The 12,864-nt window shown below is 43.3% G+C and overlaps 1 protein-coding gene across 2 annotated transcripts in view; it reads left to right on the top strand.

Annotated features, from left to right (window-relative positions):
- The window catches only part of LOC104297025 (follistatin-related protein 4), a 278,489-nt gene that overhangs the window by 82,451 nt on the left and 183,174 nt on the right, over positions 1-12,864 (top strand). For both annotated transcript variants that reach the window (XM_054168334.1, XM_054168333.1), the window contains exon 4: positions 5,126-5,374. In XM_054168334.1, coding sequence (XP_054024309.1) covers positions 5,126-5,374 — 249 coding nt within the window. The remainder of the gene's footprint in view (positions 1-5,125; positions 5,375-12,864) is intronic.

Below are 12,864 nucleotides of genomic sequence, written 5' to 3'. Positions count from 1 at the left end.
AAATAAATGCCAGCTCCAAAGGCTGGTAATGGAGATAATGAATGCACTGGTGGCATGCCCCTATTCCAGGTGATTTACTGTGGCTTTTCTCCCTCTCCAAATTCATAACAGGCATGCAATGAAAAACTGAGGAACTCGGTGAGCAGATGATTATAAAATCCCTGCTTTGTGTTTCTTTTCTCATTGCATACTGACAATGTACCTAGCACATGAATTTGCTAGCGAGCAGAAGCCAGGTGCAGCAGTCATGCCTCTGAACTTTTGTTACTTCCAACCATGACTTGTTTATTAAAGTTGTGCTGTGGATGGAAGGTTTAAGGTGCTGTGCTGCAAATTCTGACTTCATATCTTTGGCCAAAGTGAAGTTATGGCAAGTGAAATGTGTGGGGAATGGCAAACGTGCATCATCTGTGTATGAGTAGATGTGTGTAAATGCATGCTGGGACAGATACATCTGTGTGTATGTGTTGTGTGTGGCAGCAGCATATATTATCCATCAGTAAACAGTGCTTACAGGTGTGACATTTTAGACCATGGAAGATTATTTCATATAGAAAAGGAAGAATGCTGAAAAATTGATGTCAGGATGCTGGTGGAATGGCTCATGACCAGTTTACTTCACCCATTTACCTGATGGAAGCAACAGCTACATTTAGAGAGTGAATGTTTTTATCATGGTTCAGAGGATTTGATGTTATTTTCATTTTGTTAGAATATTTGTAATGTGCAACAGTGTTTCTGAAGGACTTGATGCGGGAGCTCCAAGTTATGCCTGTCCCCAGTGCCCCATTAAATTGTGATGGGGAGGCTTGGGTTGAATATTAGGAAAAGTTTCTTTCATGAAAGAATGGTCAGGCATTGGAACAGGCTGCCCAGGGAGGTGGTGGAGTCGTCATGCCTGGAAATGTTCAGGAGACGTGTGGACATGCTACTTGGCAACATGGTTTAATGGCCATGGTGGTCTTGTGTTGGTGGCTGGTTTCAATGATCCTAGGGTTTTTTTCCACTGAAACAGTTCTATGTTTCTATGATTTTTCAAGTAGCAGGACAGTTCAGTATAGGAGAACAGACCAGATCTCCTCCAAAGCTTTTTCCCTCATAACATGTAATAGAGATGAGAGGAGCTCCAGCGCTCACTACTTCAATCCTTTTTTAGCATTTCTTCCTAACACCAGCACAGCCCCTGCCTGTCCAGCATTTCATGCCAATAGGAAATGTCCCAGTGCTGAAGCTACATTTCATGTACCAGTGCTCAGGGGGTTAAAGTGTGTGCACAATGTCAAGCAAAAGGCTCTACAAAACATCGTTTTTCCTGGTCCCTGATAAACTTTTGTTTTTATCACTGTAAATCTGAAAGGGGGAAAAAAATGAAGTCTTTTATTGGTGGATTAACTCTTTGACTCAATAACTCATTAAAATTCCTTCAACCCGGCAAGCTCAGAAATATTGACTTTTCCTGACTTGTAATAAAATAGAAGGTCAAAGCATCTCTGAGCAGTGCAAAAATTGCAGCTCCTGGAAGGAGTGTCTGAATATTCTTTATTTACTTTACTAATTGCTCCCAAATTTCTAGAAAATGTTCTTAGGAATGCTCATTATATGGCCTCTGGGAGATGTCACTGCCAAAGCCATCTGCATTTATGATGTCTGTTGTAGATCAGAGAAGCATGAAGGATTAGGGCTTAAGGAAGGCCTGGTCAAGCATCCTCCTCTTAGTGGCAGGATCTTCACCTCTGCATGCATTTGGCTTATCCATCACAACACAGAATCATAGAATTGTTTCAGTTGGAAAAGATCTCCAACCATCAGCCTAAGACCACCATGGCCATTAAACCATGTCCTGAAGTGCCATGTCCACACATATCTTATTTGGAAAGCTGCTGTTGATGTTAAACATACCAAAAAAATCAAGATTCAGGAGCTGCTATTGTCTGTATAAATGTAGTTTAAGTGCAACTATAACAAAGCACTTCCTGTGCTGTCTCCATGGCTCAAAATTGATCTCTCAGAGCTAGCACCAGCTGGGGGCAGCACCATGCATCTCATGGAAGCTTTGTGCTGCCTCTTCGTTTGTGGTGGGCCGCTCTGATTTAATGTCTCAAGTCATATTTGGACAGGGCCACAGCTGCATCCTGCCTAGATGTGACCTACCACAAGTACCAGCAGCAACAAAAAACCTCATGGAGCCTCAGGAGATTTTGGTATTTTGATTTTTAACATGAATTTGGCATTGCTGGAGTCAAAGGCTGTGCCTGCTGCTGTGGAAATTCTAAAGGTTTTAATGATAACAAAGCTTTTTTTAAGCACCAGCTTATAAAAATCTTTTCCAGATCCACTCTGATTACTGTGGAGAAGCCACAGAAAGCCTGATTGCCTTTTTGCTTCATTCCTTTTGTTACAGTTTTGGTTTGTGTTCCCAGATGGAGAACTCCTATTTAAACACATCTAAGTTGGGTAAAAGGGTAAGCCTGAGAGGGGAATCTTCTCAGTGCTCAGCAGGGTCAGGACAAGAGGATGGGGCCAGGGTCAGTGCTCAGGGTCGGGACAAGAGGATAGGGCCAGACAATTTTCAGTGGTGCCAAGTGACAGGACAAGGAGTAAGAAGAACAAACTGGAACCCAGGAGGTTCTATCTGAACACTGGAAGCAAATTATTTCCTGTGAGGTTGGTGGAGCCCAGAGTGGTGTTAGGTTAACAGTTGGACTCACTGTTACACCTGGGAAACACCTGACTTCTTAAACTGATTTCTGGCTACCCTTGAGAAATTTGGGATTCCAGTGGAGAACAAAATAAAATTATGTAAAGGCTTGTTAAAAGGCTGCCTTCATCTCAAAGGAAGACTTTAATAGGAAAATAAAGATGATATTGTCATACTGGAGCACGTGTCCTCTGGCTGTTCATTAATTTATAAAGACAGCAACCTCCTCTACCTTTTACACACCACTGAATATGTTACAGATAGGATAAAGGCTCACAGATTATTTTTTTACTCCCAAATGCAACCTTCTTCCATACTTCATCAAAACTCCAAAAGAGTTCCAAGGGTAGATTGGGTTCATGACAAGCACTGGCTTTAATTAAGACCAAACAGATGAACCCATCACAGAGCAAAACCCAAACCCAAATAGCTTTGTCATATTGCTACTCATAAAAAGTTGCTTCTACACTGCAGGAATGGGAATTACTACATTTACATGTAAAAAGCCACTTTGTCTTCAACTAACAGTGAGTTCCTACAGGCAGCTGGACATCCAGTTCTACTGCTGAAGTTTAGAGGTTAGATCAGGACTGGAGCCCAAACTAGAAACTTCAATTGTAAAATCATAGACTTGTTTGGGTTGGAAAAGACTTCTGAGATCGAGTCTGACCATCAACCTAACATCACCATGGCCACTAAACCACATCTCTAAGTGCCATGTCCACATGTTTCTTGAATGCCTCCAGGGATGGTGACTCTACCACATCCCTGGGCAGTGTGTTCTAATGCCTGACCACTCTTTCAGGAAATAGATTTTTCCTTATCTCCAACCTAAATGTCCCCTGGTATGATTTCAGGCAATCTTTGAAGGGAAGAGTCTTGTGTGCATTTTGGAGGATTAATGTGGTGCTGCAGTTGCTGTAGGATTTGTCTTTGGGTGCTGAAACACCCCTGGAGCAGTGCTTCTACTTGAGCTCTTTCACAAAGTGGAAACTTTTCTGAGAGCCAAACCTCCATGTAGCAAATGTAGACAGCAGGGATTTGCTTCCACATGGACTTGCTGGTGCAGACTGAGTGCGTGGCATGGTGCAACTGGGGGCAGCCACTGTTGGAAGGCTGTACGAAGCAGGCAGCAGGGTGTGCACCACCAAATGTTTATTCCTGCTTTAATTATGTCTTTTGCAGCATCCCTTAGTGATTCTCAATTTCGTGTACTCCAATTAGCAGAGAATACTCTAATTTCCTGGAACTCTCTTGACTGAGTATAATGGTAATTATTGCTCTGAGTAGTGGCTTGTTTGGAAGCACCTTGTCCTGTATGAGCTACTATAATGTGCTGGTGGAAGTGTTTTAAGTGAGGAAGCTTCAGAAGCAGAAGATGTTACAGCACAAGCACAACTTCCTAAACCTTTTAATAGCATCAAACAGCATGACAATGTTCTGAACATCCAGTAAATTCTTGGATGTAGTAGTAAGTTCTTTTTCATCAGATGTCATTATTCAGAGGGTAAGGAGTGATGCTGATGGTTGATTTTGCAGTGAGAGGTGTCTTCCCATAACTTTCCCTTGACTTCAGTGAGACTCTTCCTTGGTGGCTATTTTTTCAAAAACTCTCATCAACTGTCCTTCTGAGCTTTTGGTGAAACCTCTGTGAACTTTAGCTTTGGGGATGTTCTACTTCTGGCTCTGAGGGTGGAAGACTCTGAATGCATACCGCTGGTGCAGAAGCTGAAGTCTGGTACTTAGGTCGTTTTGCTGCCCCAAAATGAAGCTCCTTGTGAGTTGCGTCTGGAGGAGTGTAAGTTTTCAGAATTGCTTCCTAAGTGTAGCACATGAGCAAAGTTTGGGTACAGAAATACCCTCACTAGGTTTTATTCCTGGGTCTAGTTTTGCAAAGGGCTAAATGAAGAAATGGCCATACATCCACTGTTTTTCAGTAGATCGTTTGCAGCACATGCTTAGTGTTGTGAGGAGTGAGAGCTGGAGGTGTGGCAGCACAGATGCGAAGGCACTCTTCAAACTGCTGCTGTTCAAAGGATGCACTTTTCACCCCAGAAGCCATGTATAGCAAGTGTTTGGGGTGGAAAAGAACTTTTAAGGTCATGAAGTCCAAATGTTAGCCCAACACTGCCAGCTCACCACTAAACCATTTTCCTTAGCACCACATCTACACAGCTTTTAGGTTTCTCTAGGGATGGGGACTCTACCACTGCCTTAGGCAGCCTATTCTAGGCCTTGACAGCCCTTTCTGTGATGGGAATTGTTCCTAATATCTGATCTAAACCTCTTCTGGTGCAATTTGAGGCTGTTTCCTGTTGTCCTATTGCTATTGTAGATCCTGCTTGAGTAACGCCTGTGTTGCTCTAACAGATGAGCGTGGTTCATTAGGCACGTATTGCTCACTCTGATGTTTTCTGCTCTCCCCAGTGCTTTATGGGCAGGATGGGCTCCATGCGTCGTGTGAGAAGAAGTACTGTGGCCGGGGGAGTGAGTGTGTGGTGAACAAGGATACCAACCAGCCTGAGTGCAGATGCATAGAGAATTGCAAGTCTAGCTACATGCCTGTGTGTGGATCTGATGGCAAATTCTATGAAAATCATTGCCAGCTGCATCAAGCTTCCTGCCTGCAGAGGAAAAAAATCTACATTATCCATAGCAAGGACTGTTTTTTCAAAGGTAGGAGATCATGACAAATCAATCTTTCTGGAGAACTTGCATCACTCATTTTGCTGTAATCCTGCTGAATGTTATGTTCTATTTCTACCAGACAGCATTTTTTAAGGCTGATTTATTCTAGGACCCTGTAGAACATAAAACAAATGTGTTACGTGCCTATTAAGCCCCTGAGTGTCGTCATCACCCAAAAAGTAATCAAACTGGGAACTGGTAAATAATTGACATTGTTGTATGCATTGTAGTTGTGCTGCTCAGTACTTCCAGCTGCCACTGTAATAACTTTTTACAACCCAGTTCATTTGGGAAGGCTTTGAACAAGACAAAGACATTAAGATAAAGTATATGGTATTACAAATAGTTTGTTGCAAAAATGAGAAACAAAAACCTATTTAGGCAAATTACATGGGCAAAGGAAAGGAGCTGCTTAGATTAACTAAGAAGACCAGGAGGTGCACTTGCAGAAGAGTTTTAAATACCTGCAAAGAAAGCTCTGATTGCCAGTAGTGTCCATATATCCTCAGCTGGTTTACTGGCTCAGTAGCATAATTTCATTATTATCATCATTGCACCAAATTACCAAAGGGCTGGAGTCCTGTGTCTTTGCTATTAATGCTTTGTATGCTATAGAGCATCCTGTCACAAATCAAGTGAGGCTGCAGAAGCAGAGGCGTGTGATAAAATGGCAGGGAGTGGAAGAAGCCATCAATTGTTGTACTTCTAATGAGAAGTTTATAAAGGCCTCACTTGAGTATGTTTTGAAACCTGATTGTCAGATGTGACTCCATGTACCTGCAGAAAGTTTTGAGTGGGTTGTGCAAATCTATCCAGTGATATTTATGTGATCAAATATGAAAATAATTCCTTTATCTTCAGCTCAGTGGGCACTTGAGCCCCTGAGGTGCTTGGCTGTGTACAGAGCTATCCATCACAGGTTCTCCTGTACTAACATGATGCTAGAGGAGCCCATTTGGGGAGTTGTATTAATATATCATCAAGTTACTGTTCTTGTGCTTCAGAAGAGGCCTGGAGGCTGAGATGAACCCAAAATTTCTGGAGTTATCTAAGCACTGCTTGGCGTAGCATTGCAAAGTCTCATTTGTCCTGGAGGTCTGGCTGTAGATGGGATGTGGGAGCTGGGGAAAGGATTGACTTGGTGAGCACCAGCTGGGCTTGGGTTTGTCACAAGTGTGATCTAAATTTACCAAAGCAACTCATTAGATCAAGGACTAATAAACCTTGTATGAAATTAATCATGGAGAGGGGTCACCTAAAAGCATATTTTGAGCGGATCAAGGTGAAAAGTGTTTTTTGCTTGTCACTTTAAAAAGGAGTGTCTAAAAAGAATACATGTGCCTTGCTCCTAGTGCTGATGTTTCTGCCTCTGAGTACTGAGTTTGATGAGGGCTGGAAACTGTTTTCATCTTTGAATAGGATGTAGATGGGGCTGCTGGATGAGAAACATCTAAAGAAAGGGCAAATCTTAATTTCAGATATGCTCAGCACCCCCGAACCCTACTTGATGTTTTATTCCTCCAGTTTGCCAAAAAGCATCTTCAGTTTTTTTCCCTGCTGTAGGTAGCCCCCCTTTTTACAGTGGTGCTCCTGGCCTGAGTTTTATTCATTCCTTATCACATATAGTGTTAAAGAAAATGAATTCTCATTGCAGTAATCAGTGCTTCTGCAATGGCTGTATTATACCTAATGATACAATGTCACGCTTGAATACTTCCCTGAACACACCATGAAATGATGTCAGAAAGTGGTAGTTTTGTGTCCCAGTTTAAGGTAACCCCTAAACTCTTGCCACAGAGCCCTGCTTAAATCTGCTTTTCGGCAAAATAGCAGCTTTGTGGCAGGGGAGAAAGAAACAAACTCACTTCTCTTCCTGCATGAATAAATCAAAAAGTGCTTCACACCGCTGTCTGCAGAGATAAAATATAGGAAAAAGACTTTACCTGAAGGGGAAGATAATTCCACAGAGTGGGGGGCTCCAGAGGAGTATTTTACTTCACCCTTTGTTTAGCCATGCAGTTCCTGAGTAACCTTCTGTGTGTCTTTTCACTTCTTCAGATTTTATTTGTAAATCATAGAATGGTTTGGGCTGGAAAATACCTTAAAGATCATCTAGTTCCAGTTACTCTGCCATGGACAGGGATACCTTCCATTAGCCCAGGTTGCTCAAGGCCCTGTCCAACCTGGCCTTGAGCACTGCCATGGAGGGAACATTCGCAAGGTCCCTGGGCAACCTATTTCATTGTCTCACCACCCTCACTGTAATACCCCAGTCTAAATCTCTCCTCTTCCAGCTTAAAGCCATCACCTGTCATCACATCACTGCAAGCCCTTGTCAAAAGTCCCTTCCTGCCTTTCTCGTAGCCTCCTTCAGGTACTGGAGGACTACTCTAAGGTCTCCCCAGAACCTTCTTTTTTCCAACTTTCCCAGCCTGTCCCCGCAGGGAAGGTGTGCCAGCTTCATGGCTTCATCCAGAAACCAACAGTTCCATGTCCTTCTTGTGTTGGGGGCCCCAGGACTGGACTCAGTGCTCCAGGTGGAGCCTCACCAGAGCAGAGGGGGAGAATTGCCTTCCTCATCCAGCTGGTCACACTGCTTTTGATGCCACCCATGACACAGTTGGCCTCTGGGATGCAAGCACACATTGCTGGCTCGTGTTGAGTTTTTCTTCAACTGACACCCCCAAGTCCTTCTGCTCTCCAGCCACTCCTCACCCATAGTGGACAATGGTAGTATGTTTTTTTAGTTTGTAGTAAGCAATTCAGTTGCAGGTTTGTAAGCAACATTATAAAGGTAGCATCAAATATAAGACTTTATGAATGGAGGAAGATCCTAAAGGTGTAAAACTTACACTAATAGCCAGCTGAACCAATCCATCTGCCAGCAGGCACGTGCTTTCTGTTTGGTTTGTGTCAAGTAGATAGCTTAATTATTTGAGTGCAGTTAGGCTGATGAGTGGGCTGCTTCATGTGGGGTTTCTTGTCCCAGTTGACTTGTTCAATTAAGACTTAAATCCCTGTGTAGAGCTGAGGGATGCCGCAGATTGCATCTGTGTGTTCTGCCAGTTTACCCAGTTATCAGTGACAAACTGGAAGGCCTTAAAGTATGACAGAGATCAGATAGACTGATTCCCCTTTGACTGAATGAGGTCTGCCCACAGTAAACTGCTAATAAAGCAAAGGTCTTGGGGGTGGAGGGAGGATTGTGTGTTTTGGGAAAGGATTTTTTTTGGTCTTTTAATACGTTCATCAAAGGGAGTGCTTTGTAAATACTGGTGTATAGCAAATACTCATGTGTGAAAAGAAGCATTGCTTGATTGTGGTACCTCACAAGCATCTCATTCAGTACTGGGAAGAACAGAAAAGAGTTTGGCTTTGAGAGAATGACCAATTTCTCCTTTGCCCAGCCTAGAATGAAATGGCTCCTTGAAAACTTGAGAGGTATAGAAAAGATCCAACTTCCCCGCCATGGGCAGGGACACCTCCTATTAGACCAGGTTTCTCAAGGGCCCATCCAACCTGGCTTTGAACACTTCCAGGTTTGGAGCCTTCACAACTTCTTTGGGCAACCTGTTCCAGTGACTCCTCACCCTCATGGAGCCCAAGAAGGTGAAAACAAACTTGTATGCCTTCAGACATCCAGATTTCCCTGTGACATTAATACATGTCTCTGAGAAGAGTCAGGAAAATCACTTAGGCTTGCTGGGTGAGGGTGGGCTTTGTGAAGACATCAGCTCTTTGGTGTCAGCAAACGTAGGTTGATTGCCTCAGCTTTGTGTCTGTGAAAGATTTCATGGAGGGTTTAAGTCCTTGCTGTGCAGATTTTGGTGTGCAGAGCTTGTGACCATGCCCAAGGCTTGGGCTGGTGATTAGACATTACATCCAAGATAAGAGCACATGGAAATGTGAGTGAAGCATTGAGAATTCCCTGCAGGAGACATCTCCCCAGGCTTCATTCTGCACCCGCTGGTACAACACTGTTCCCCAGTGCTGCCATGCACAAAACCACAAATGCCATCCCTTCTTCTCAGCTGACAAAGGAAATGACAAATAGGTGGAAAAGTTCAATTGGAATACGAAGCCCAAAGGGAAACACTGTAAAGCAGAAGTCCTACATCCAGAAGTCTCAGGAGAAATGTCACTTCTACTCATAGCTGTTCAGATTCTCCCTGAACTGGTTGTCTTCACTGGTATGAAACATAGTTTGAGTTTCCTATAGGAAAATGTGCTATTTAAGTTTTCTCTACTATGTGGCAGGATTTGGGGGGTTTATATATTTGATTTTTCAGTTTCTATAGTCATTTGGCTTGAGTGTTGGTATTTGTGACCCACTGACAAAATACATGAGGCTCAAATGCTTTTTCTTTTTGCCTAAGAGGAGAAGAAAGAAGTTTGTCTTCCCCCAGATCACTCCCAATATCCATGAGAACCAGCAAGGTATCTGTGCTCATAAGGACAGTTGTCCCACAGATGTCCGAAACATGCAGTTGGTCTGGAAATGTCCCTGTTTGGATAAAAGCCTGGGATCCTGCAGCTATATCATTTTAGTGCAGTGATTTGGACTATGCTTTGCAGATGCAGGAGTCCCCTCTTTTCCTACTTTTGTTCATTTTTCTTTCCTTTTGACTTTTTACACCTACTCAGTCTCTTCACTCATTTTTCTCACGTTATTTTTGGCCACTAAAAGCTGCGCACACACCACTCCAAACAGTTTTTTCTTCCCTTCCCTCATGCCTTCCCCCACAAACATCAGAGCAATGCATTTCTCTAGCAGTATACATACATTAGAGAAGAAACTCTTACAGTTTAGAGTTATGCTTTTCCATTTTCAGGATTTAGGAGTAATTTTATTCCCTCTTTGCTTCCCTTTCTGCTTTTTTCTGTGGGATCAGCAATCCTAAAGCTCCCCTGCATCAGCCAAGCCCCTGCTAGATGAAGGCAGCGGCGTTGCTTGCCTGAGCTCATTCTGTGTTTTCTCCAGTTCTGACATCCTCCCTTTATCCAGGTGTATTGGGTTTTTTATCAAAAGCTCAGCTTTTCTTGCTGGGCTCTGTCAGAGCTTTATGTTGCAGCTGGTCAGATTTAGTTTGTGCCCTGGCATTAATTCAATCCAACTTAGCCGACCGAGTTTCTGACCTTTCCATTATGTAAATGCACTGTAGCTCTGCCCCTTACTTTGTTTGTTGGCTTATATTGTTCATTTAGTCCAATGTCTCCTAAAGCTCTAGTTTTATGAGATCTGACAAGAGATGGGGTGCTATAAAAGCACATTTATGTCTGGTATTTGGTGCTGTCTGAACATGAAGCAAAACTGCTGTGGTGTAAGGGTGCTGGAGCCCTGGAGCAGGCTACCCAGAGAGGTGGTGGAGTATCCTTCTCTGAAGGATAACCAAACCCCCCTGGATATTTTGATGCTGGGCAAGCTGCTGTGGGTGCCCCTGCATCATCATGGGGGTTGGACTGGATGATGTCCAGAGGTTTCTTCCAACCCCTAATACTCTGTGATTCCAATCCCATTCTCCTTTCTCTAGTCTCTCCCAAACTGTCACTGGTAGTTTTGTCAATAATTTGATCCCATTGCTTAACATATTTATCTTTTAAATTTCTTTCTGTCAAATGCATGAAAGCAGTTTTCTTCCTCATACAAGGCCAATTCTCATTCTGTATTTTTGTATAGATATTGATCTATATTTTTGTGTAGATATTGATATAGATACAGAATTTGGGAAGAAATCCCTATGGAAAGCCACCTGCCTTTCTCATCTCCATGACACACACAGTCACACTGCTGAACTTGAGTCTTTCACCATATTTCATGCCATAAACTTAAAGTGTTCCAGAGCATGCATGCCCATGTGCTGGGTTGTGCTGCATGCAGACATATGTGTGCAAGCATGTCTGCATGTTGAAAGAGCCAGAAGAACTTTTCTCCTGACATTCATGCACATGTAGCATAGAGGATGGAGCCTGGCTCTGCATGGGGTAAGAATGAGGAACAAGGTGAAAAGCTGAAACAAGAGGTTCAGCCTGGGTGTAAGGAGATGGGTAGCTGAGTGGTGGGGCAAGCTGCCCCGGTGCCACCTCCATCTCTGGCGTTTTCAAGACCTGAATAACCTCATCAGACCCTGAACTAAACGTTTAAATGCCAAGAACTCTCCCAACCCTCCTTCTCATCAAAATTTTACAATTTCATGGCCTGAATTAATTTTCAACTTCTCATCTGTCTGTCTTCCAGTTCTGAAAAAGTTTTTCTAATTATGGGAAACAATCATCTTCTGTATGTTGACAGAACATTTTCTATGCATGAATGTAAATAAATTGCAAACCTGGAGGAAAAAAACAAAACCCAAGCAGGGTAATAACCGGCAACGTATCACTGCAGTAATCTCCCATAGATATCAATTCAGCCTCAGGTGGTGGTGGTGGTTTATTTCCTCTGTACTTTATTTGTTGTCCATGTGTTAGTTTAGTGCTTTGTTACTTCCAGAAGTAATTTGTTCTGGAGAAAAGCATTTCAAAACATCTCTGTGAAGGTGTTGAATGTTTTGCTCATTTAAAGCTTGCAGAACAGACAAACTTGTTCCCGTCGGCTTCTTTGCAAAGTGCAAAGAAATCTGCTCCATTTAACACTCTCTCTCTCTCTCCAGCTGGAAAAAAAGAAAAAACAAGAAAAGAATAAATCTGAGTGTGAACTAATGGCACATTTCCCAGCTGGCAATTAATATTTGCTGATTTAACTTTGCAGGAGTGCTGACAGGCTGCTTCGGTGGCAGTGCGATGGATTGGGAGCTCTTGGGAGACATGCAATTAATCCCACTGGGAAGGAGGCCGGGATCCTTGGCCTGTAGGTCTGGCCTGTAGTGATCCTTTCGGTGTCCAATGTAAATATATTAGCAGTTTCCAATGTTACAAAGAGAGATAAGTGCTGTATGTAATGGAGGTGTGTTTGCTCTCAGCAGAGCTGATACGGTTCTTGGTACACAGAATACTTCAGGGATAGTGAAGTATTTGAATACTGAAGGGATTCCAGCACCAAGTTGGGTGAGTGTGTCAATCTGCCAAGAGGGCAGGAAGGCTCTGCAGAGACATCTGGACAGGTTGGGTTGATGGGCTGAGGCCAATACTATGACATTCAACAAGGTCAAGTGTTGAGTGCTGCACTTGGGTCACAACAACCCCATGCAATGTTACAGGCTTGGGGCAGGGCAGCTGGAGAGCTTCTCAGTGAAAGACCTCAGGGTGTTGATTGCTGGCTGGCTGAATATGCTCAGGTGGCCAAGAAGTCCAATGGCATACTGGCTTGCATTAGGAATAGTGTGGCCAGCAGGTCTAGGGATGTGGATGTGGTTGTCCCCTGTACTCATCACTCAGTGGTGTCACCTGCTTCTGCTTCACCAAACCCAAATCTGTTTCCCTGATGCTACACCTCTTCACAGACTGGTGACAGTTTTCAGAGATGGCTGGTAAACTGAAATAGA

Source organism: Dryobates pubescens, chromosome 16 (assembly GCF_014839835.1).
Source record: "Dryobates pubescens isolate bDryPub1 chromosome 16, bDryPub1.pri, whole genome shotgun sequence".
Taxonomy (NCBI): domain Eukaryota; kingdom Metazoa; phylum Chordata; class Aves; order Piciformes; family Picidae; genus Dryobates; species Dryobates pubescens.
Note: the sequence above shows the minus strand (reverse complement) of the source record. Positions and strands in the feature narration are given on the sequence as shown.